Source organism: Chlorocebus sabaeus, chromosome 16 (assembly GCF_047675955.1).
Source record: "Chlorocebus sabaeus isolate Y175 chromosome 16, mChlSab1.0.hap1, whole genome shotgun sequence".
NCBI lineage: Eukaryota > Metazoa > Chordata > Mammalia > Primates > Cercopithecidae > Chlorocebus > Chlorocebus sabaeus.
In genome coordinates, this window is record NC_132919.1 from 50,457,443 (window position 1) to 50,483,653 (window position 26,211).

General features: G+C 47.3%; 1 protein-coding gene across 3 annotated transcripts in view; it reads left to right on the forward strand.

Moving 5' to 3' along the window:
• The first annotated feature begins 770 nt into the window (after positions 1 to 770).
• PRPSAP1 (phosphoribosyl pyrophosphate synthetase associated protein 1) overlaps positions 771 to 26,211 on the forward strand; it is a 45,677-nt gene continuing 20,236 nt past the window's right edge. The window contains exons 1-5 of one of the 3 annotated variants that reach the window (XM_008011665.3): positions 771 to 1,166; positions 6,106 to 6,158; positions 12,309 to 12,375; positions 24,255 to 24,427; positions 26,049 to 26,164. In XM_008011665.3, coding sequence (XP_008009856.1) covers positions 997 to 1,166; positions 6,106 to 6,158; positions 12,309 to 12,375; positions 24,255 to 24,427; positions 26,049 to 26,164 — 579 coding nt within the window. In that variant the 5' untranslated portion in view covers positions 771 to 996. Of the gene's footprint in view, positions 1,167 to 1,317; positions 1,639 to 6,105; positions 6,159 to 12,308; positions 12,376 to 24,254; positions 24,428 to 26,048; positions 26,165 to 26,211 lie in introns of those variants that run through there. The other 2 variants (XM_008011669.3, XM_008011667.3) reach the window with 2 other exon arrangements.

A 26,211-nucleotide genomic window follows, 5' to 3' on the forward strand; every position in this document is an offset into this window, starting at 1 on the left:
TCACTGCAACCTCCGTCTACCGGGTTCAAGCAACTCTCCTGCCTCAGCCTCCTGAGTAGCTGGGATTACAGGTGCGCGCCACCACGCCCAGCTAATTTTTGTATTTTTAGTAGAGACGGGGGTTTCACCATGGTGGTCAGGCTGGTCTCGAACCCCTGACCTCGTGATCCACCCACGTCGGCCTCCCAAAGTGCTAGGATTACAAGCGTGAGCCACCGCGCCTGGCCCAAAGGAGGGCTTTTATGATTGAAAGCGAATACCGGCAAGAGGGCCTTTGGCACGTTCAGGGAATTTTGCCTTACACGCAGACACAGGGTTGGGGATCTGTTCGGAAACGCCTGAAAGATCAGGCTCAGCAGAAGACCACCTTTCAGTATTCAGTACTGACGCTTCAGTACTGCGGTCAACCAGCTGGAAAGAACCCCGCCCTCCACTTTTCAAATTAATCTCAGGCCGGCGCACGCGCCTCGGGGGTCGGGCACTGTGCTACCATAGACATGCGGAGCTAGATCGTCTACCTCCTCGGAGGCGGACATGTTGGGTCCTGGCCAAAAAAGTTGGAAACAGCTGGAGCCACTACCGAGGTAGGATGCTCCTCCCAAGAAGGTGAGACCGAAAGAGCTCCCGTGGAAGCGGTCAAAGCAGGGGTGGAGCGAACCTGTGACACGCCCCATCGGCAGAACAGGCTTTTAGAGAGTCGCCCGGCTCCCTGCCCTCATCCGAGATGGCTGCCTGAGGGCGCTCTAGCCGACGCTCCTCGGATGCCCGGAGGGGGCGGTGGCCTTGTCTCTGGCTCTCAGGCGGCGGCGCGGGGCGCAGCAAACGCTCGGCAGCTGCAGTCCGTGGTGTGGGGTACGCAAGGGTGCGGACCTCGGAACTCTCCCAGCCTGCGCCGTTTCTCAGCGCCTTCCCCACCCGAACCGGGGTCTCGCGGTTGGAAACGCTCCGGGTGCAGCCCCGCGCGGGGCCGGCCGTAACCGCGCCGCGGGCCGGACGATGCCCAAGAAGCTGCTGCTGTTGCCCCCGCTCTCCGCGTCCTCGGCTTTCCGTGTACCGCGCGCCCGCCCCGCTCCCCTGCCGGCCATGAACGCCGCTCGCACCGGCTACCGAGTCTTCTCGGCCAACTCCACGGCCGCCTGCACGGAGCTGGCCAAGCGCATCACAGAGTAAGGGGGCGGCGGGAGGGCCGGGCCGGGGGCGGCGGCGCCTCGCTCGCCTTCGCGCCCCGAGGTACCCACTCCTCTTCACCCGCCCCACCTCCTGCACCTGGGCGGGAGGCGCAGGCCTGTCCTTTCCCAGCCGGAGAAACCTTGGAGGTGACGGAAACCAGAACCCGCCTCCCGGTTTTGCAGCTGGGAGGCTTGGGGCGGACTCTCGGTGACCTCAGTCCCCGCCCCGTGACTGGGTCCGCGGCCTACCTGCCTTTCGTCTCCGCACTCCCACACCCCGGGGCGGGCCGAGCTTTCTGGAGCTCCCAAAGTGCGTGCCTTGGGGAGAGGGGCGCTGGTCTTGGCTCCCTTTCCCACGGCTGGAGTTGACCTGGGAATCTGACCGCCGCCACTTTCGAGTCTCCCTGCGGTGAGACTCGTGGTTGTGACTTGGGGGACCCGACGCGGCGGGTGCGGTCGCAGAGCAAAGGTGTGGGGACTGGCAGTGTGAAGAAGGCAATTCCAGGGAGGCAGATGGGCCGGAGCTGGTGGTAGAAATGACAGGCCTGACCCTGCTTTGCAAATCAGCTTGGGATAAGATCAGTCATGTGTGTCTTTAACCCAAGGAAGGCCCTGGTCTCAAGTCGCCTTTGGGGTCTGACAGCTCTGAGATGCCTTCCCAGCCTTGCCACTTACTAGCTCTGTCACTGGGCGAGAGACTTGATTTCCCTGAACCTCATCTGTGAAATGGGCATGATTCTGTCTCTTGGCCAAGAATATTGTGAGGATGACCGGGATAATGTAGTAGTAGTATCTGGTTCTAGCAGAGCAGGGCTCATAGTGGCCCTCTGAATACCTGTTTACTAAATGGCCTCTTTTCTTTTTATTTATTTCTTTATTTTGAGATGGAGTCTTGCTCTGTCGCCCAGGCTGGGTGCAGTGGCGCTATCTCGCTCCCTGCAACCTCTGCTTCCCAGGTTCAAGGGATTTTCCTGCCTCAGCCTCCCAAGTAGCTGGGACTACAGACGCGTGCCACCACGCCCGGCTAATTTTTGTATTTTTAGTAGAGGTGGAGTTTCACCATGTTGGCCAGGCTGGTCTCGAACTCCCCCTGACCTCGTGATCCGCCCGCCTCGGCCTCCCAAAGTGCTGGGATTACAGGCGTGAGCCACTGTGCCCGGTTAAATGGCCTCTTTTCTAGTTGGCTCTTTTGGAGAATCCCAGAGCTCTGATATAAAGGAGGAGCCTTATATGTCCTTTCCACATACACTTGTTAGAAATCAAAGACAAAATGAATAGCTCGTCTTTTAATATTTAAAGTCATTTTCACATCTTAAACAGTTTTTACAGAGTTACTTCGTTAAATTTTTAGGGTTGATAAATAATTGCAGGGATATATTTTAAACTTCTGGGGGGAAATGTAGAAGAACGGGAAAACTTTAGTCATTTTTTTCAGCTCTGCCTGTTTTTTTTAATAGTTGGAGTTTGGAGATTGGAAGAATGTTAAAAAAAACAAATCAATCCTTTTGCAGTCTACTACCTAGTTTCTATTTCTAACCCCTGATTATTTGTCTTTCTTTTTGAGGCCAGTGAAAACACTGACTTTAAAGGAAGCTTCTGTGTGTATCTAGTGGTTCAGATTTACCCCACCTGACCTTGAGGGAGAGCAGAGGGGAGCAGGGCACATTTTAAAAGTCAGTGAGGGTTTTTTTTTTTGGTTTTAGATTATTTCCTGGCAAATTCCAGAAAGGTTTTGAATTACTATCAATGATACATATTCATAAATACTTCCCTTATTTTATCTGTTTTATTTATTATGAGACAATCTTGCTGTGTCACCCAGGCTGGAGTGCAGTGGTGCCATCTTGGCTCAGTGCAACCTCCACCTCCCAAGTTCCAGCAATTCTCCTGCCTCAGCCTCCCAAGTAGCTGGGATTACAGGTGCCGACAGCACACGTGGCTAATTTTCGTATTTTTAGTAGAGACCGGTTGGTTTCATCTTGTTGGCCAGGCTGGTCTCAAACTCTTGACCTCAGGCGATCTGGGATTATAGGCATGAGCTACTATGCACGGCCAGTAAGATTTTATTTTAAAAGAAGATTGTTTGCCCCTGAACAAAGTTTGATCAGTAGATTACTTAACCCCTGAAGTTATGATATTGTATTTCCATGATTTCTTTCAGACTGTCTAATCTTCAAGCAAGGATCTTCAAACTTTTTTGATTATGAACTTTAATCAATAAAATAGTTAGATACATGACCTTCCCAGGATATGTGAAAGTTACATGTATTTTGTTACCTGCCCCGCCCCAACCTGGTATCCTTAATCCAGCTTCCACACTTAGCAACTTTTTGGTAATCTTGTCTCTATCGTGCTTTTTTTTGAGGTGGGGGAGATGCTGGAGTATTGTTTGTTTTTGAGAAGAGTCTCCCTCTGTCACCAAGCTGGATTGCAGTGTGGTGATCTCAGCTCACTGCAGCCTCAACCTCCCGGGTTCAAGCGATTCTTTTGCCTCAGCCTCAGCCTCTCAAGTAGCTGGCACTACAGGCGCGTGCCATTATGTCCAGCTAATTTTTTTTTTTTTTTTTTTGTATTTTTAATGGAGATAGGGTTTCACCATGTTTGCCAGGATGGTCTCGATCTCTTGACCTCGTGATCCGCCCGCCTTGGCCTCCCAAAGTGCTGGGATTACAGGCATGAGCCACTGTGCCTGGCCTGGAGTATTTTTAAAAATTGTTATATACATAACATAAAGTTTACTGGTTTTTTTTTTTTTTTTGAGACGGAGTTTTGCTCTTGTTTCCCAGACTGGAGTGCAATGGTGCCGTCTTGGCTTACCCACAATCTCTGCCTCCTGAGTTACAAGTGATTCTCCTGCCTCAGCCTCCCAAGTAACTGGGATTACAGGCATGCGCCACCTCGCCTGGCTAATTTTGTATTTTTAGTAGAGATAGGGTTTCTCTGTGTTAGTCAGGCTGGTCTCGAACTCCCAACCTCAGGTGATCCACCTACCTTGGCCTCCTGAAGTGCTGGGATTAGAGACATGAGCCACTGCGCCTGGCCTACCTTTTTAACCATTTTCAAGTGTACACTTCAGTGGCATTAACTACATTCACAGTGTTGCACAACCATCACCACTATTCATTTCCAGAACTTTTCATCATCCCAAACAGAAACTCTGTACCCATTAAATACTAACTCCCCATTCTCCCCTCCCCGCCTTCCCTGGTAGCCTCTGTTCTGCTTTGTCTCTATGAATTGCCTGTTCTCTGGACTTCATACAAAAGGAATCATACAGCATTTCTCTGTTTGTGTCTAGCTTATTTTCCTCAGCGTACCTTTTCCAAGGCTCACTCGTGTCATAGCACATACCAGAATTTATTCTTTTTTTAAGGCCAAATAATATTCCATTGTATGTGTATACCTGGCTGAAGTTTTTTTTTTTTTTTTTTTTTTTTTTTTTTGAGACAGAGTCTTGCTTTGTCACCCAGGCTGGAGTGCAGTGGCACAATCTTGGCTCACTGCAGTCCCCACCTCCTGGTTCAAGTGATTCTCGTGCCTCAGCTCCCAAGTAGCTGGGATTACAGGCACTCACCACCACACTCAGCTAATTTTTGTATTTTTGGTAGAGACGGGGTTTTTCCATGTTGCCCAGGCGGGTCTTGAACTCTGGGCCTCAAGTGATCTGCCCACCTTGGCCTCCCAAAATGCTGGGATTACAATCATTGAACCACTGAGCCTGGCCTGACTGGAGATTTTTATTTTTATTATTTTTTGGAGATGGAGTTTCGCTCCTGTTGCCCGGGCTGGAGTGCGATGGTGTGATCTTGGCTCACTGCAACCTCTGCCTCCTGGATTCCGGCAATTCTCCTGTTTCAGCCTCCTGAGTAGCTGGGATTATAGGCGCCCGCCACCACACCCAGCTAATTTTTCTATTTTTTGTAAAGATGGGGTTTTATTATATTGGTTAGGTTGATCTCGAACTCCTGACTTCAGGTGATCCGTCTGCCTCCCAAAGTGCTGGGATTACAGACGTGAGCCACCGCGCCCGGCCTGGAGTATTTTTAAATAGATTCCCTTCATCATATCATTTCTCTTGTAAAAATAGTAATGCTTACTAATCAGGACTTAAAACTTCACACTACTATTAATTCCTTAATATTACGTAGTATCTAGTCTTTGTCCATATTTCTCTGATTATTTTTTAAAATGGCTTTTTTTTTTTGGGACAGAGTTTCGCTCTTGTTGCCCAGGCTGGAGTGCGACGGCGTGATCTTGGCTCACTGCAACCTCCGCCTCCCAGGTTCAAGCAGTTCTCCTGCCTCAGCCTCCCTAGTAGCTGGGATTACAGGCATGTGCCACCAGGCCCGGCTGATTTTGTATTTTTAGCAGAGACGGAGTTTCTCCATGTTGGTCAGGCTGGTCTCGAACTCCCAACCTCAGGTGATCCACCCGCCTCGGTCTCCCAAAGTGCTGGGATTACAGGCATGAGCCACTGTGCCCGGCCAAAAATGGGTTTTCATACTTGGTTTATTCTAAGCAGGATCCAAACAAGATCCACACCACATTTGGTCAATGGTGCTGAAGCCTCTTTCCTTCTCTATGCTTTTGATAATTGAGGCATTTATCTCTGGTGTGTGTTACTGAAATCGTTGCTAGTAACCAAGTACTTGGAAGTGATTTTCCAAGAAAATTACTATTCAAAGAACAATGGACCAGACATTAACCATGGGTTGTGAGCTCCGTCTGGTAAAGCAGTATGTATGTTACAACGTGGTGAGCTGCTTATGGAGTGACAGCAGAATTTTAGTTCAGTGAATTAGATTTTCTAAATTATTTTTTGGAAAGAGTGCCAGCTTAGTTATTTGAGTCTTTTTGTTAGACATATGCATATAAACTGGAGTTTTTTTAAAGCGAGAAATCTTAATTTCCCTTTTTTGTTCTTTTTGGTCTATAGGCGCCTTGGTGCTGAATTGGGGAAGTCTGTTGTATATCAAGAGACCAATGGAGGTAAGTTAAAATTATTTCTTTTTTTTTAAATTTTTTATTTATTTAGTTTTTTCGAGACAGAGCCTCACTGTGTCGCCAAGGCTGGAGTGCAGTGGCACGATCTTGGCTCACTGCAACCTCCGCCTCCCAGGTTCAAGCAATTCTTTTGCCTCAGCCTCCTAAGTAGCTGGGTTTACAGACACCCGCCACCACACCCGGCTAATTTTTATATTTTTAGTAGAGATGGGGTTTCACCATGTTGGCCAGGCTGGTCTTGAACTCCTTACCTCAGGTGATCTGCCCACCTTGGCCTCTCAAAGTACTGGGATTACAGGCATGAGCCACTGTGCCCAGCCTTTATTTATTTATTTATTTTTATTAAGATGGGGTCTCACTATGTTGGCCAGGCTGGTCTTGAACTCCTGAGCTCAAGCAGTCTTCCCGCCCCAGCTTCCCAAAGTGTTGGGATTACAGGCGTGAGCCGCTGCGCTCGGCTTCCACCATGGTATTTCTAAAATGCAAATATTTTTTCTTACTACTGCTTCCTTACTCCTCCCCTCTAGGCTGGAGTCCAGTCTTTTTAGCAATTACATGGGGCCCTTTGGGAATCCAGATTCTACCCCTTTACCTGCCTCGTCTTTGATCCATCCATTACCACATCTTGTGTGCTCTGACTTGGGAATACTTGTTAAATCTAACCTCTTCTCACAGCCTCTGCTGCTCCCACTCCAGTCCAGCCTGCCATTTGCTGCTTGCTAGACATCTTCCAAAACAGCTGCCGTGGCCTCCCCGTGGCCACTCCTGTCCTGCCATGGTTTTCTTCACACAGTAGCCAGTAGTCTTTTTTTTTTTTTTTTTTTGAGACGGAGTCTCACTCCGTCGCCCAGGCTGGAGTGCAGTGGCCGGATCTCAGCTCACTGCAAGCTCCGCCTCCCGGGTTTACGCCATTCTCCTGCCTCAGCCTCCCGAGTAGCTGGGACTACAGGTGCCCGCCACCTCGCCCGGCTAGTTTTTTGTAGTTTTAGTAGAGATGGGGTTTCACTGTGTTCGCCAGGATGGTCTCGATCTCCTGACCTCGTGATCCACCCGTCTCGGCCTCCCAAAGTGCTGGGATTACAGGCTTGAGCCACCGCGCCCGGCCTGCCAGTAGTCTTTTTAAAACAAGTAGATGAAACCCTTCCCAAACTCAAATCTTCCAGTGGGTTTCCTATTACTGCTAGAATAAATTCCACTCTTTAGTGAATAAGAAATGAAATCCAGAGTCTTGCAAGTCCTGGTCCCTTGGCTCACTGACTTCCTGTCTTTCTCTTTCCCCTCAGTCTCTCTGCTTTCTAAGTAGACTAACTGCCTGCGCCTCTGCTTGGTACGCTCGGATCCACATCTTCCTGAGTCCTGAACCCCCTTCTGCACTGCTCGTTCTGGATTGCAGTGAGGCCCTTGTTTCCAGTCCCATTGTTCTCTCTCCTTCGTCACAGCTATAGCATCTCCGGCATGCTGGGCCTGAGGGTTTGCTGGCCTTGGTGTCGTATCATGTCTCTTGAGTCAGTCTTTGTCCCTTCGTCCAAGTCCTGCATTTTGTGGTTCCCAGTACAGTTCCCGACATGGAGGAGGCCTCAGCATTTGTTTAAAAAATAATAAGGATGGGCCGGGCGTGGTGGTTCAAGCCTGTAATCCCAGCACTTTGGGAGGCCGAGACGGGCAGATCACGAGGTCAGGAGATCGAGACCATTCTGGCTAACACAGTGAAACCCCATCTCTACTAAAAAATACAAAAATCTATCCGGGCGAGGTGGCGGGAGCCTGTAGTCCCAGCTACTCCAGAGGCTGAGGCAGGAGAATGGCATAAACCTGGGAGGCGGAACTTGCAGTGAGCTGAGATCCGGCCATTGCACTCCAGCCTGGGCGACAGAGCCAGACTCCGTCTCAAAAAATAATAATAATAATAATAATAAGGATGTTAATCTTTGGCCTCTTTGTTTACCTTTTATTTTTTATTTTTTGAGATGGAGTCTCGCTCCATTGCCCAGGCTGGAATGCAGTGGCCCAGTCTAGGCTCACTGCAAGCTCCATCCCCCAGGTTCACGCCATTCTTCTGCCTCCGCCTCCCAAGTAGCTGGGACTACAGGCGCCCGCCACCACGCCCGGCTAATTTTTTGTATTTTTAGTAGAGATAGAGTTTCACCATGTTAGCCAGGATGATCTCGATCTCTTGACCTCGTGATCCACCCGCCTCGGCCTCCCAAAGTGCTGGGATTACAGGCGTGAGCCACTGTGCGCGGCCTGTGTCTTTATTTTGATAACATGTTGTTGTTTTATTGTTGCTTTTGACCCTGAGACTTTATGCTGAACTGTTGGTTAGTTTTGTCTTCTATTTTGGGGGACTTATTTTCCTCGAGTTTGACTATTTTTTTTTTTTTGAGACGGAATCTCGCTCTGTCGCCTGGGCTGGAGTGCAGTGGCACCATCTCAGCTCACTGCAACCTTCGCCTCCCCAGTTCAAGCAATTCTCCTGCCTCAGCCTTCCAAGTAGCTGGGATTACAGACATGCGCCACCACGCACGGCTAGTTTTTGTATTTTTTAGTAGAGACAGGGTTTCACCCTGCTGGCCGGGCTGGTCTTGAACTCCTAACCTCAAATGATCTCTCTGCCTTGACCTCCCGAAGTGCTGGGATCACAGGTGTGAGCCACCACATCTGGCCCTTATTTTTTTTCAAGTCAAACTGTGTTCAGTTTTTTTTGTTTCTTTTCTTTGAGACGGAGTTTCGCTCTTGTTGCCCAGGCTAGAGTGCAATGATGCCATCTCGGCTCACTGCAACCTCCACCACCCGGGTTCTAGCGATTCTCCTGTCTCAGCCTCCCAAGTAGCTGGGATTACAGGCATGTGCCACCACACCCAGCTAATTTTATTTTTAGTATGGACAGGGTTTCTCCATGTTGGTCAGGCTGGTCTCGAACTCCCGACCTCAGGTGATCTGCCTGCCTTGGCCTCCCAAAGTGCTGGGATTACAGGCGTGAGCCACTGGGCCCAGCTGTATTCAGTTTTCTTAAAGATATTTTCTTTTTTTTTTTTTTTTTGAGACGGAGTCTCGTTCTGTCACCCAGGCTGGAGTGCAGTGGCACGATCTCAGCTCACTGCAAGCTCTGCCTCAGCCTCCCGAGTAGCTGTGACTACAGGCACCCGCCACCATGCCTAGCTAATTTTGTTTTTATTTGTATTTTTAGTAGAGACGGTGTTTCACCGTGTCAGCCAGGATAGTCTCGATCTCCTGACCTCGTGATCCGCCCTCCTTGGCCTCCCAAAGTGCTGGGATTACAGGCATGAGCCACACTGCCCGGCCTTTAAAGATACTTTCAATATACAATCATGGTATTTCAAGCAGGACATGGGTAGACAATCATTAACAACATATAATAACTTTCTTTTTTTTTTCTTTTTGAGATAGAGTCTTGCTGTGTCCCCTGGGCTGGAGTGCAGTGGCGTGATCTCAGTTTACTGCAGTCTCCACCTCCCAGGTTCGAGCAATTCTCCTGCCTTAGCCTCTCGAACAGCTGGGATTACAGGCGTGTGCAGCCACGCCTGGCTAATTTTTGTATTTTTAGTAGAGACAGGGTTTCGCCATGTTGGTCAGGTTGGTCTTGAACTCCTGACCACAGGTGATCCGCCCGCCTCAGTCTCCCCAAGTGCTGGGATTACAGGCATGAGCCACTGCGCCTGGCCCAATAACTTTCAAACTCCCCTTTTCAATGAACTACCAAAAATCAGAAAGTCACTGTAAAACCCAGTGAACATTTAGCATGTTTAACAACTTTTCACGTGCTGACCCTGACTTTGAGGAAGTGAAATGAAAATGGCAGAATTTATCTGAAGATCCACAGTGTAGAAACGGAACCACTGCTCTTTTGAGGGGCGCCATGTCAGTGGCATCACTGGAAGGTACAGATTGCCTGACACACTGGAAATCAATTATGGGGGGTCAGGTCCCAGCAGTGTCTGGCTTTAAGGGATTTAAGTCTATGCTGAAAGGTGGAAAGGGAGAAGAGGACATAGACACGAATTTGTCTTTTCAGACCACGAGGCTTTTGTGTGCTGAGGTGGCCATGTGTGTCAAACTCAGGGGACCCCTCTTCCTGGGAGCCGAGAGGAAGTCTCAAAACTAGAAGGGGCCGGGCTCGGTGGCTTACGCCTGTAATCCCAGCACTTTGGGAGGCCGAGGCGGGTGGATCACCTGAGGTCGGGAGTTCGAGACCAGCCTGACCAACATGGAGAAACCCCATCTCTACTAAAAATAGAAAATTAGCCGGGCATGGTGGCACATGCCTGTAATCCCAGTTACTAGGGAGGCCGAGGCAGGAGAATCGCTTGAAGCTGGGAGGCAGAGGCTGCGGTGAGCCGAGATCGTGCCATTGCACTCCAGCCTGGGCAACAAAAGCAAAACTCTGTCTCAAAAAAACCAAAACAACAACAACAACAAAAAAACTGGAAGGTTAAGGTGCTTTCCCCACATCAATCCAGCTTCGGAGACATTCTATTCATGACATGTGCCCCTTCCCCCAAAACAACAATGAAGTGTTCTGTGTGCTAACAACATTGCTTAGAAGAAAAAAAATTCTGCATTTTTATAAAACTTGATAAAAAATAGTATTTCAAACTGTACAGTCACCAGACGTACACAGTTGTCAAAAATGCACTCACTTCCCTCGGCATCTCCAGCAGGTGCCTGGTCTGTTCAGGCATCTCCACTTCGTGTAGAGTCATTCCCCTCCTTGCCAGCGTCAGCTTTTCCCTTTTTCCCTTTGGGTACCTTCTCTCCCTTCTTTGCAGCGGCCTCTTTAGGCCTGGGCTCTGTCTTTGGAGGAGCAGGTTTAGCAGACAGCCTCACGGATCTTCTCTGTGGTTCGTCCTTCACCTTGGCCTCACCTTCCTTAGCATCCCCTTCAGCCTTTCTCTTGGGCATGGTGGCAGCAAAGGCGGCCAGATGCAGGCACTGGGAGCGGAATGCAGTGGCAGTACACGGACTGCGGTCAGTCTGGGGGTCGTTCTTGCTTCCTCTTCTTCATACTGCTCCGAGATTTATTGTTTTGCACCAGATGAAATGTTGGTTTAGATTAATCTTTACTCCCTCCAAATGTTATCTAACTGTTGCATCATGAGTGCTTTGCTTCTCTGCTTTCTTTTTTTTTTTATTTTTCCAGACAAGGTCTCTGTTGCCCAGGCTGGAGTGCAGTGGCACAGTTTCAGCTCATGCTGCAGCCACGACCTTCTCTGGTTCGGGTGATCCTCCCACTGGGACTACAGGCACCTGCCACCATGCCGGCTAATTATTATTTTTTTGAGATAGAATCTTGCTCTGTCGCCCAGACTGGAGTGCAGTGGCACGATTACGGCTCACTGCAACCTCTGCCTCCTGGGTTCAAGTGATTCTCCTGCCTCAGCCTCCTGAGTAGCTGGGACTACAGTCACGTGCCACCACGCCTGGCTAATTTTTGTATTTTTAGTAGAGATGGTTTTTCACCATATTGGCCAGGCTGGTCTTGAAGAACTCTTGACCTTGTGATCCACCCACCTCGGCCTCCCAAAGTGCTGGGATTACAGGCATGAATCACTGCGCCTGGCCCTTGCTAATTCTTGTATTTTTTTTATTTTTTATATATGTATTTATTTATTTATTTTTGAGACAGAGTCTTGCTCTGTTGTCCAGGTTGGAGTGCAATGGCACGATCTTGGCTCACTGCAACCTCCGCCTCCTAGGTTCAAGCAGTTCTTCCGCTCAGCCTCTTGAGTAGCTGGGATTCCAGGCGCCCGCCACCATGCCCGGCTAATTTTTGTATTTTTAGTAGAGACGGGGTTTCACCATGTTGACCAGGCTGGTTTCGAACTCCTGACCTCAAGTGATCCGCCCACCTTGGGCTCCCAAAGTGCTGGGATTACAGGCGTAAGCCACCATGCCTAGCTAATTCTTGTATTTTTTGTAGAGACAGGATTTTGTCATGTTGCTTAGGCTGTTCTTGAACTTTGGTGCTCAAGTGATCTCCTTTCCTTGGCCCTCCCAAAGTGCTAGGATTATAGGCATGTGCCACTGTGCCCGGCATGAAGTGCTTTTTTTTTTCTTTTTTCTCCTTTTTACACATAGGAGCTTTTCTTAAAACTTTAGAACATTTTTATTTTTCAGAAACAAGAGTTGAAATAAAAGAATCTGTTCGTGGCCAAGATATTTTCATTATACAGACAATACCCAGGTAAGAGGACTGACTACTTTATCTCTTTTCTGTAAAAACCTTAACAATATAATTGATTATCTTTTCATATGAACAACAACTTAGTGTTTTTAAAAGTTATACATTCAGACTGGGCATGGTAATCCCAGCACTTTGGGAGGCCGAGGCGGGCAAATCATGAGGTCAGGAGATCGAGACCATCCTGGCTAACACGGTGAAACCCTGTCTCTACTAAAAAATACAAAAAAAATTAGCCGGGCGAGGTGGCGGGTGCCTGTAGTCCCAGCTACTCGGGAGGCTGAGGCAGGAGAATGGCGTGAACCTGGGAGGTGGAGCTTGCAGTGAGCTGAGATCGCACCACTGCACTCCAGCCTGGGCGACAGAGTGAGACTCTGTCTCAAAAAAAAAAAAAAAAGAAAAAAGTTATACACTCAAGCCGGGCATGTGGCTCACGCCTGTAATCCCATCACTTTGGGAGGCCGAGGTGGGTGGATCATGACGTCAGGAGTTCGAGACCAGCCTGACCAATATGTTGAAACCCCGTCTCCGTTAAAAATACAAAAATTAGCCGGGCATGGTGGTGTGTACCTATAGTCCCAGGTGTTTGAGAGTCTAAGGCAGGAGAAGTGTTTGAACCCAGGAGGCAGAGGTGAGCTGAGATCGCACCACTGCACTCCAGCCTGGGCGACAGAGTGAGACTCATCTCATCAAAGGAAAAAAAAAAAGTTATACATTCATTTGCATGTGAAACTAAATGCTTCCCCAAATACAATTACTGTCTTCTGGAATTCCTGCCGTTTGTCACGCTGTACTGTTGTTACCTGTGTACTTCTCTGCAGGCTTTTTTTTTGAGATAGAGTCTTACTCTGTCACCCAGGCTGGAGTGCAGTGGCATAGTCTTGGCTCACTGTAGTCTCTACCTCCTGGGCTCAAGTGATTCTCCTGCCTCAGCCTCCCCCGTAGGTGGGATTACAGGTGCCGACCACCATGTCCGGTTAATTTTTGTATTTTAGTAGAGACATGGTTTCACTATGTTGGCCAGGCTAGTCTTGAACTCCTGGCCTTAAGTGATCCGCCCACCTCAGCCTCCCAAAGTTTTGGGATTACAGGCGTGAGCCACCACTCCCCAGCCTTTAAACTCCTCAAGGACAAAGTGTTTTCCCATGATTTGCACTGACCCTAGGCCAGTGTCTGTCAGCTCAGCTCTGCTGAAAAGCTTCTAGTTGTTAAGTGTGGTGCATAACTGCTCCTGGTTCATGCCCATCAAGACAGGTTTTTGCACTGCATTTTATCTTGCACTGTGGCCTGTTTCTGGCCTATCTCTGTTTCAGAGAGCATCGTCTTTGCTTCCCTGAGGGCAGGGGACTGACGCCTGGGGAATCCTGGCCTGGGAGCGTCCATGCTTCTATATGGGACTATCTCCTCATCGCCTCACAGGGAGTGGGCAATTACACCATCTGTGTCTCTGAAAAGTCCAGACCTTCATGTCCTGATCAGTTTACATTCCCCAGACCATATTAGTCATAAGAATGGCACCGAGTGCCACTAGTGTGCTGGATGCTTTTTATGTTTCATTTTTGTTTGTTTTGTTTTTTTTGAGACGGAGTCTCTGTTGCCTAGGCTGGAGGGCAGTGGTGTGATCTTGACTCACTGCAACCTCCACCTCCTGGGTTCAAGTGATTCTACCTCAGCCTTCTGAGTATCTGGGATTACAGGCGCCTACCACCATGCCCAGGTAATTTTTTTGTATTTTTAGTAGTGATGGGGTTTTACCATGTTGGCCAGGCTGGTCTCAAACTCCTGGCCTCAAGTGATCCATCTGCCTCAGCCTCCCAAAGTGCTAAGATTACAGGCATGAGCCACTGCCCCCGGCCCTATTGAGTCTTCTTTAGTTTGGAGCAGTTCTTCACAGCCTTTCCTTGACTTTCTTTTTTTTTTTTTTTGAGACAGGGTCTTGCTCTGTCACTCATGTAGGAATGCAGTTGCATGATCATGACTCACTGCAGTCTTAAGCTCCTGAACTCAAGCGATCCTCCCACCTCAGCCTCACTAGTAGCTGGGACCATAAGCGTGTGCCACCATCCTGGGCTAATTTTTTGTATTTTTAGTAGAGATGAGGTTTCGCCATGTTGCCCAGGCTAGTCTTGAACTACTGGACTCAGAAGTGATCCACTCACCTCAGCCTCCCAAAGTGCTGGGATTACAGACATGAGCCACCACATCCGGCTTTGACTTTGAAAACTTTGACACATTTGAAGACCGTGACATTTTACCAATTACTTTGTCGAATGTCCCTCAATTTGGGTTTCACCATGATGGCTCTTTCACTATGATGAGATTCATGTACCTTGGAAGGAAGATGTGTTTCCATTGTCTTCCTGCTGCTTCATGACAACTCGTGTGGATGCATCGGTTTATTCATTGTCTCGTGTGTCAGTTTCTAGTCTTATGCTGACACAATAGAGGCTCTTGTGAGCCTCATCGTATGTACATCATGTTGTCCGTGTTTCAGGTATATCTGTAGGAAGATCCTAAGGAATTTCTGGTTGTGAGGGTCCATGCCCTGTGGTATTGAGGGAAGGGGCTGCATTGCCCTCATTGAGGATGTACTAATTCACATTTTCTTCAGCAGTTTTGGTTTTACATTGTTTGCCTCCTGGTGACTGGAGTCTTTTTTGCCCAGTGGTTTTGTTTGACTCTCCATCTTTTTTTTTTTTTTTTTTTTTTTTTTGAGATGGAGTCTTGCTCTGTTGCCCGGGCTGGAGTGCAGTGGCACGATCTCGGCTCACTGCAAGCTCTGCCTCCCGGGTTCACTCCATTTTCCTCCCTTGGCCTCCCGAGTAGCTGGGACTACAGGCACCCGCCACCACGCTCAGCTAATTTTTTGTATTTTTAGTAGAGACGAGGTTTCATTGTGTTAGCTAGGATGGTCTTGATCTCCTGACCTCATGATCCGCCCACCTCGGCCTCCCAAAGTGCTGGGATTCCAGGCGTGAGCCACCGCACCTGGCCTGACTCTCCATCTTATAAATAAGGGGAAGACCTGAGGGCCTTGCCTGGGGGTACAGTGCCCGTCGGAAGGGAGCTTTGGCACACCTTGGCACACCACATAGCTGTTCCCTGGCCGTCTGTGATTATCCTGGGTTTTGTTGGTAGTGAATAGTAAGGTTACTTTGTCATCGCTATTTTTTCTGCATTCTTGAGTTCCTTAGGGCATAGGAAAGGGCCACATGTGACCCTAGGTCCATGGTTTGGCCACCTTAGATGACTGAGAGCTCTCTACTAGTTGGTGGAAGGGTGCAGAGTAATAGAGCATGGTCTTTGTAGCCATAGGTTGGCCAGCTTTGTCACTAATCCTCCAAGAAATATTGGGGTCTGATTCTAAAAGCAGTATTGATTGGTGAAGTCTCTTTACTACCCTAATCAAATTTGTGATAACGAAAGGATTTGTCATGTGAAGAGTTATCATTAAGAAATCTCAGTAGGCCGGGCGCGGTGGCTCAAGCCTGTAATCCCAGCACTTTGGGAGGCTGAGACGGGCGGATCACAAGGTCAGGAGATCGAGACCAGCCTGACTAACACGGTGAAACCCCGTCTCTACTAAAAAAATACAAAAAACTAGCCGGGCGAGGTGGTGGGCGCCTGTAGTCCCAGCTACTTGGGAGGCTGAGGCAGGAGAATGGCGAGGACCCGGGAGGCGGAACTTGCAGTGAGCTGAGATCCGGCCACTGCACTCTAGCCTGGGTGACAGAGCAAGACTCCGTCTCAAAAAAAAAAAAAAAAAAAAAAAAAAATCTCAGGCTGGGCGTGGTGGCATAAGCCTGTAATCCCAGCACTTTGGGAGGCCGAGATGGGCGGATCACGAGGTCAGGAGATTGAGACCATTCTGGCTAACACGCTGAAACCCCGTCTCTACTAAAAAATACAAAAAACTAGCCGGGCACGGTGGCGGGCGCCTGTAGTCCCAGCTACTCAGGAGGCTGAGGCAGGAGAATGGCGAGGACCCGGGAGGCGGAGCTTGCAGTGAGCTGAGATCCGGCCACTGCACTCCAGCCTGGGCGACAGAGCCAGACTCCGTCTCAAAAAAAAAAAAAGAAAAAAAAAAAGAAATCTCGTTGGCCAGGTACAGTGACTCACGCTTGTAATTCCAGGACGTTGAGACACTAAAGGCGGGAAGGTCACTTGAGTCTGAGATGGCTTGAGAACAGCCTGGGCAACATAGTGAGACTCCATCTCTACAAATAAAATTTGAAAATTAGCCAAGTATGGTGGTGTGCACCTATAGTCCCAGCTACCCCGGAGGTTGAGTTGGGAGGATCACTTGAGCCTGGGCAGTCAGGGCTACAGTGAGCTGTGATTGCACTACTGCACTCCAGTCTGGGCAACAGAGCCAGATCTTAGCTCAGGAAAAAAAAAAAAAAAAAGTCAAATTGTTAACACTCACTAGTTTGTCAGTCTGCACTGTAACCTGGAATTTCAGTCAGACTTCTCCAGGAAAAGACTGAACTGAGTTAGTGCCTGATCAGAGCCGTTCTCCTCTGGCATATGAGCAGCTGTGCTCTTGGCACTTTTGTTTTGTTACATGTATTTAGGGATCGTCTATGAGTCAGGAGAAGCTAAGAGGTTAGAACCTCCTCATGGCAGATACCCCATTTTGTTAGATAGCCCAGTAGTCCCCAACCTTTTTTGCACCAGGGACCAGTTTTGTGAAAGACAGTTTTCTTTTTTTTTTTTTTTTGAGACAGAGTCTCACTCTGTTGCCTAGGCTGGAGTGCAATGGCGCACTCTCGGTTCACTGCAAACCCCACCACAACCTCCGCCTCCCGGATTCAAGCGATTGTCCTGCCTCAGCCTCCTGAGTAGCTGGGATTACAGACATGCGCCACCATGACTGGCTAATTTTGTATTTTTAGTAGTGACGGGGTTTCTCCATGTTGCTCGGACTGGTCTTGAACTCCCAACCTCAAGTGATCTGCCCGCCTCGGCCTCCCAAAGTGCTGGGATTACGGGCTTGAGCCACTGCGCTGGGCCGTTCGTGGTTATCTCAAACTAGTCAAGCATAGAAACAGCGTATTGTTAGTGTCCTTTGTGATAAAAAGTTGAATTTTATAAAATTCTTGACTTTGATATTACATGGTAACCAAGAGTGCTCAATATAAGTATTTAATACATGCAATCTAGAGTGATGGTGGGGGCAGTAAAGACTGAACTTGACAAATGAAGGATCATCAGTGTGCAAGTGTCTTCCAGGGAAGGGACAAAAGAAGCATGAAAATATGAACTAGTTAATAGCAAATTGGGAAGCACAGTTTTTCTCACTCGTACCTTGAGTATGAGAAAATTTGACCATGGTCAGGTATGGTGGCTCATGCCTGTAATCCTAGCACTTCAGGAGGCCAAGGTGAAAGGATAGCTTGAGGCCAGGAGTTTGAGACCAGCCTAAGCAATATACTAAGACCCTGTGTCTATTTTTGTTTGTTTGTTTGTTTTTGAGACAAGGCCTTGCTCTGTTACACAGGCTGGAGTGCAGTGGCACGATCTCGGCTCACTGCAGCCTCCACCTCCCAGGCTCAAGTGATTCTCCTGTCTTAGCACCTACCGTCTTACCCTCCCAAGTTGCTGGGGCTATAGGCACATGCCACCACACATGGCAAATTTTGTATTTTTGGTAGAGACAGGATTTTGCCATGTTGCCCAGGCTGGTCTCGATCTCCTGAGCTCAGGTGATCCACTTGCCCCAACCTCCCAAGGTGCTTGGATTACATGCATGAGGCACTGTGCTAGGCTTTCATTTAAAAGAAAAAAGGGCCGTGCATGGTGGCTCACGCCTGTAATTCCAGCACTTTGGGAGGCCGAGGCGGGTGGATCACGAGGTCAGGAGATCCAGACCATCCTGACTAATACAGTGAAACCCCACCTCTACTAAAAATACAGAAAATTAGCCGGGCATAGTGGCGGGAGCCTGTAGTCCCAGCTACTGGGGAGGCTGAGGCAGGAGAATGGCATGAACCCAGGAGGCGGAGCTTCAGGTGAGCCCTGATTGCGCCACTGCACTCCAGCCTGGGCGAAAGGGCGAGACTCCGTCTCAAAAAAAAAAAAAAGAAAAACGAAATTTTGACCAAAGGAAGAAGTAGTGAGCACTTCATGGAGTTGCAGCAAAGAGGCAGTCTTGTATAATAACAATGGCAATTTTACATGCATGTCAACATGGAAAGGCACCTTTCCTGTTGAAAAAGGCACATAGGTATAAATGAGTACTTCTGAAAACCAGAACCCTGTCCTGAGGATGGTGAAGTTCCTTTATGTGTATTTGGTGTTGAGATTATTTAAAAGCCGCAAGTCTCTTCCCAGTGGTTCAGTTTAAGAGCATCAAAGCAAAAATATCACCGGGCATTTCCTCTGTCTTTTAAGCTGATAGGGATGGAAGAAGAAAGGAAAAATTTGGAAAAAAGACAGAGGATGGATGTGTTGTTTTGTGTGCGTGTGCAGCCCATAAAGAAGGTTATTAGGTTTGTCACAATAAACTAGTTCTTTTTTGTTGTTGTTTTGAGACGGAGGCTTGCTGTCTTGCCCAGGCTGGGGTGCAATGGCGCGATCTCAGCCCACTGCAACCTCTACCTCCCAGTTTCAAGCAATTCTCCTGCCTCAGCCTCCGGAGTAGCTGGGATTATAGGTGTGTGCCACCACAGTCAGCTGATTTTTGTATTTTTAGTAGAGACGGGGTTTCGCCATGTTACCCAGGCTGGTCTCAAACTCCTGACCTCAGGTGATCCACCTGCCTTGGCCTCCCGAAGTACTCACAGACGTAAGCCACCATGCCCAGCCAATAAACTAGTTCTTGTAGTGCTTGAGTACTGGATACTTTAGTACCAACTAAAGAACAGAGATAATTTAATTTAATTTAATTTAATTTAATTTTTTTTTTTTGAGACGAGTTTCTCTCTTGTTGCCCAGGCTGGAGTGCCGTGGTATGACCTCAGCTTACTGCAAACTCCGCCTCCCAGGTTCGAGTGATTCTCCTGCCTGAGCCTCACAAGTAGCTGGGATTACAGGCATGCACCACCATGCCCAGCTAATTTTGTATTTTTAGTAGAGATAGGGTTTCACCATATTGGCCAGGCTGGTTTTGAACCCCTGACCTCAGGTGATCCACCCACCTCGGCCTCCCAAAGTGCTGGGATTACAGGCATGAGCCACTGTGCCTGGCCCAATTTTTTATTTTATTTTATTTTATATTTTATATTTTGTTTTATTAATTTATTTTATTTTTTGAGACAGAATCTTACTCTGTTGCCCAGGTTGGAGTGCAGTGGCACAATCTCAGCTTACTGCAATTTCCGCCTCTTGGGTTCAAGCAATTCTCGTGTCTCAGCTTCCCAAGTAGCTGGGATTACAGATGTGCACCACCACACCCAGCTAATTTTTGTATTTTTAGTAGAGATGGGGTTTCTCCATGTTGCCTAGGCTGGTCTCGTGACCTCAGGTGATTCACCTGCCTCGGCCTCCCAAAATGTTAGGATTACAGGCGTGAGCCGCTGTGCCCGATCTGGTTTTTTTTTTTTTTTTTGAGACGGAATCTTGCTCTGTTCCCCAGGCTGGAGTGCAGTGGCGCGATCTCGGCTCACTGCAAGCTTCAGCTCACTTCAAGCTCCGCCTCGTGGGTTCACACCATTCTCCTGCCTCAGCCTCCCGAGTAGCTGGGACTACAGGCGCCCGCCACCACACCCGGCTAATTTTTTGGTATTTTTAGTAGAGATGGGGTTTCACCGTGTTAGCCAGGATGGTCTCGATCTCCTGACCTCGTGATCCGCCCGCCTTGGCCTCCCAAAGTGCTGGGATTACAGGCTTGAGCCACCGCGCCCGGCCTCGATCTGGTTTTTTAATATTATCTGCAGTTACATAGATGAAGGAATATATTTTACAGGTTTTTCTGTTGTTAGGAGGAAGGGGGCATTGCCTAAAGTAATAAGGCTAATTTTAGGCAAACAGACCAAAGCCTAGTCATTAAGCTTATTGCCTTCGGAGCTGTTGTTCTAAAATAACATAGATCCCTTTTTTTGGTTCTGTTTTTGCTTGGAATAGCTTTGGAACTACCGCTTCCAAACTTGCAGCATATTTCTTTTGACTGTTCTAATAATAGCAAATTTTTGGTCTTTGACGATAGGTTTAATTTTTGGAAATGGCAAAAAGCCATTCAGAACAAAATGATTATTTTGGGTAATTGAACTGTGTAATACTCAAAGATTTTCCAGATATACGAAGCAACGGAACTAAGTAAAATATGAAGCTTATAAAGTATATTTTAAAGGATAATTTTTATGTTTACGTACAAGTTCTAGTGTGTTGATTATGAAGCTTATAAAGTACATTTTAAAGGATAATTTTTGTGTTTATGTACAAGTTCTAGTGTGTTGATGTAAAGTAAGAAGACTCACTAACATAACATTTACAGCTGGGCACGGAGGCCCATGCCTGTAATCTCAGCACTTTGGGAGGCCGAGGCAGGCGGATCAGTTGAGGTCAGGAGTTTGAGACCAGCCTAGCCAACACGGTGAAACCCCGTCTCTACTGAAAACACAAAAAAATTAGCCAGGCATGGTGGCGGGTGCCTGTAATCCCAGATATTCAGAAGGCTGAGGTGGGAGAATCGATTGAACCTGGAAGGCAGAGGTTGCAGTGAGCCAAGATGGTGCTACTGCACTCTAGCCTTCCAGCCTGGGTGACAGTGACCCAGTTTCAAAACAACAACAACATCAAATTTACAACTGCCGCAGATGATTAATTTGTTATAGTTGGGAGGAGGGTAAATTCTCCCCCATTACTTCCAGCTATGGTGTTGGTCTCTCTTTTGCAAGCCTGGTTAGTTTAATGAATGCGTATACATACCATGCCTGTTTCCTCACCTCAGGTTAGTTTTTGCCTGTCCAAAATGCTAGAGCAGTAAGGTCTGGGCTTAATATAGGATATGGTTTTCTTAGGGGAAAGAAAAGTAGTTGATTGGCTGGGCATGGTGGCTTAAGCTGTACTGCCAGCACTTTGGGAAGCCAAGGCAAGAGGATCGCCTGAGCCCAGGAGTACAAGACCAGCCTGGGCAACATGGTGAGACCTTTCTCTATTTAAAAAAAAAGAAAGGGCCGGGCATGGTGGCCCACACCTGTAATCCCAGCACTTTGGGAGGCTGAGGCGGGTGGATCACAAGGTCAGGAGATCGAGACCACGGTGAAACCCCGTCTCTACTAAAAAATACAAAAAACTAGCCGGGCGAGGTGGCAGGCGCCTGTAGTCCCAGCTACTCGGGAGGCTGAGGCAGGAGAATGGCATGAACCCGGGAGGCAGAGCTTGCAGTGAGCTGAGATCCGGCCACTGCACTCCAGCCTGGGCCACAGAGCGAGACTCCGTCTCAAAAAAAAAAAAAGTCTCTGGGAAGGGGACCACACATTCTTGCATGAGTCAGATGTACTCCTTCTTAGGAAGAATGATTACCTTGAGAGTGGTCCCAGATGGCCTCTGGCGTTCCCTAGAGGTGGTTTGCCTTGTTTACCTACCACAGTGCTTGACTCAAGTTGCCCATTAAATATGTGTTGCATGGATGATGAACTAAAATTGACTATTATGAATTCCCAAGTTCCTTGAAAGTATTTGATAATTGCTTTGATTCTACCAAAGATTATCTGACCTTTTGATGCCAGACTTGGCATTATTAATTTGGAAGGCTGAAGGAGAAAAATGCTCCAATTTATTGAGGGGGGGAAAAAAAAAAGGTAACTGGAAAATAATGGAATGGATTAGCAGTCTCAAAGGAATATCTTAGTTGTCTTGAAGTTGAGCCCTGCATCAGTCTCCTCAGGGAGAAATGTTTTTTGTTTGTTTTTGTTTTTTTTGTTTTTGTTTTTTTAAATCACAGAATGCTTGCAATCGTTAAGAAAAATCTAAATTACAAGGGTGAAATTGAAAGTTCCAGGAGTTGAACCTGGAAGTGGAAAACATTGTCAGAATAAAAGGATGTCCTTGAAATCGCTCACTCCCAAACGCACTCTGCCTTAGAGAGAAGTGTCAACATAAATTGTAAGAGACTGGGAGGAAATGGCTCGATTACCCTTCAAGCTAGAAGGCATCTCTTGCTGAGTATTTCATTCAGTCACCTATTCAGCAAACGTTAACTCTGTGTATGTCAGGCTTTCCACTTTGCTGTAATGAGGGCAGCATCACCTACATGTCAGTGTAGAGCTGATAATTGTTCAAGAACGGGCGCCTGAAGAACCTGCTGCCATGGGTATGAACTGATGACATGGGGAAGGGAAAGGAGATACAGTCTTGACCCCCACCCCCGCCCCAAGATGGGGATGTTTGAGGATGCGTGGATAGTCCAGGGAAGAGCAGGAGGAAGCTAACGTGAGAAGTGAATACTGAGAGAGCGTCCTGGAAGGATTTCAAGGCTTTCTCACCGGTTTTTAAAGGCAGAGCCTGACTGGGAATGGTGGTGCATGCCTATAATCCCAGTGCTTTGATAGGCTGAGGTGGGAGCATCACTTGAGCCCAGGAGTTCGAGGCTGCAGTGAGCTATGATTGTACCACTGCACTCCAGCCTGGGTGACAGGGGTGAGACCATTTCTTAATAAGTGAGTAAGTAAGTGAATCAATGAATGAATACAGACTCTACATTAGGTTTGATTATCCTTGGCAAAAGCTAACAATCCAAATTTATAATCATTGGAAGTAGCCTTTCCTTCCACTATCTTTCAGATTCATGTTTCATTTTTTTGTCTCTCAGGGTAATCTTTGTCAGGAATTTATATGTCAGGGAAGGAAGGGTCCAGGGAGTTTTGTTTTGTTTTTTGAGACAGTCTCACTCTGTCGTCCAGGCTAGAGTGCAGTGGCGCGATCTCGTCTCACTGCAACCTCCACCTCCCAGGGTCAAGTGATTCTCCTGCCTCAGCCTCTCCAGTAGCTGGGACTACAGGCGTGTGCCACTACGCCCAGCTAATTTTTGTATTTTTAGTAGAGACAGGGTTTCATAATGTTGGCCAGGCTGGTCTCAAACTCGTGACCTCAGGTGATCTGCCTGCCTCGGCCTCCGAAAGTGCTTGGATAACAGGCGTGAGTCACTGTGTCCAGCATCTAGGGAGGTTTTTGAAAATCAAGTTCTCACTGGGCACAGTGGCTCATGCCTGTAATCCCAGCACTTTGGGAGGCTGAGGCAGGTGGATCACCTGAGGTCCGGAGTTTGAGACCAGCCTGGCCAACATGGTAAAACCCCGTCTCTACTAAAAATACAAAAGTAGCTGCGTGTGGTGGTGCACGCCTGTAATCCTAGTTACTTGGGAGGCTGAGACAGGAGAATTGCTTGAACCTGGGAGGCGGAGGTTGCAGTGAGCTGAGATCATGCCACTGCACTCCAGCCTGGGTGACAGAGTGAGACTCCGTCTCAAAAAAAGAAAAAAATTATATTCCAAGACCTCACCACACCCAATGAGAAGAAAGACCAAATCTTTCTGTTAATGGCAGCTAAATGGAAGGGCAGGTGGGTTCTTGGCGTTCATGCTGGCCTGAGCCCAAATCCCTGGGAGGCTGCCAGCAGGTGTTGGGTAACTCTGGTCACCAGCAGTTGCTTCAGATGCCACTGCAGTAACCCGGTATGACACACGAGAGACCCAGGCAAATGTGAGAGTGGGTTAACTGTGCTGTGAATAGGGGTAACCTCAGATGAAAGCTGGGGCTTACTCAGCTACAAAAAGTTGGAAAGCTTCCCCTGCCTTCATGAGGTAGCATTGTAAGCTAGTGTGATGGTAAAATTCCCACAACACCCGTCTGGCTGCCCATATTAAGTTGATAAAGTCAAGATCTTTTCTAAGGGTTAATAAATGGAGTTAATCCCCAAATACAAATTTGGACTGTTTCAGAGATGTGAATACAGCTGTCATGGAGTTGCTCATCATGGCTTACGCACTGAAGACTGCCTGTGCCAGGAATATTATTGGGGTCATCCCCTACTTCCCCTACAGCAAGCAGAGCAAGATGAGGAAGAGAGGTTCCATTGTGTGCAAGCTGCTAGCATCCATGCTGGCAAAAGCAGGTGAGTGTGCGCCGGGGCCCTGGGGTTCCAGCATGATCCTTTAGGGCTCTTTCCTAGTCGGGCTTAGTTCATACCTCAGATACCCAATTTGGGATCTGAGTGTTTGTTTCCTTTTGAACAGTTTTGGCTAAGGATATGTGAGCTTGGTTAGAAATTCTGTTTTTTCCCTTATTCGCTTCGTCTTACTTTAGAATACCATTGCTTTAGTGTCTTCTCTTCTCTGTCATCTGTCACATATCTTCTATTTCATCTTGTCATCGTTAAATTCTTAGCTGGCAGTCTTGGCATTCTTATGTGATCTTTTGATCTTCAGGTCTGGATTTCTGTACCTGCTTTGTTAGCTAAATTCCATTTTTGTTCATAGTATTCAAGCTGGATTTTCTTTTACTACCTCTCCCCCACTTGCCTTTCTACATAGCAGCTCATTTTCATTGCTTTATTCTCCTCATGTAGCGGGGGCACACTTTCTGGCCTGTAAATCAGTGTAGTATTTTACATTTGGGTTTCTATTCATCTGATGTCTATTCTAAAACTTTAACACGTATTTATGTCCTCAGAATGAAATGTATGGTCCTCCCTCGATATCCTTGTAGGATTGTTCCAGGAACCTATCTCCCCCTTCCCTGGCTCCTCAGCAGATACCAAAACCCAAAGATACTCAAGTCTTTCATATAAAATGCCATAGTATTTGCATATAACCAACACAGTCATCTGGAGATTATTTATAAATACCGAATACCATATAAATGCTACGTAAATTGTTATTATAACTGTCATTATTTAGCGAATAATGACGAGAAAAAAAATTTCATACCTGCTCAGTACAGACACAACCATTGTAGGCCTAACTACATTTTCAGTCAGTGTTTGGTTGAATCCACACGTGGAACTCGTAGATCCAGATGGTCAACTATATGTGAATTTCCTTCTGTCCAAAAAAGTATAATATTTCTGGAAAGAACAAGTAATACTGGTTCTATGCTCTGGAAGTTTTGCTGTGACCTTTGACCATTTGCAATGTGTTTATATATGTACCTTTTCCTCTTCAGTACTCTTGATTATAAGAGTATCTCTTCACTGTTTTTCTATAAGAGTACCTGAAACATTCTTTATCACATACAGAAATTATTCTAAACTTCAATATCTTTGTGTTACATGAGTTTATTTTCTTCTAATACGTATATTACTTTGTTTTTGTGTTCTTACTACTTTTTGCCTTCGCTGCAGTTCTTTATCCTTTCTTTCAAGATTCTTTAATAAAGGCCTTACTGTTTTTTACATCTCTTTGATATTAATTCCATATTCATAGTTTTGCTCCTGCCACGTTATTCTTTTCTCAATTTTCTGGACCAAGCCAATAGTCAATAATTCCCACTTTCTCAGCTTTAGTTCTTTGTCCATGTGGAAGGTTGTAGCCTTCTCTACATTGGAAAGTTGTAGTCTTCTCCACATTAAGGCTTTATTAAAGTTAACAATCAAGCGTGTGATTGCAGTGCTTAATCACAGCACCCCCTGTCTTCAGTCTGCTGGTAGGAAGCAGGAGTTGAGCATCTAGTTTAGGTCCACTGTAGCCATTAACCTGTAGGGGTGAACTTTGTAATTTTTTGTTTTAAAATTTCAGGTTTAACTCACATTATCACTATGGATCTTCATCAAAAGGAAATACAAGGCTTTTTCAGCTTTCCCGTGGACAACCTTAGAGCCTCACCTTTCCTGCTTCAGTATATCCAGGAAGAAGTGAGGAACCACCAGCAAACACCCCATTGTCCTCAAAAGAGATCTTA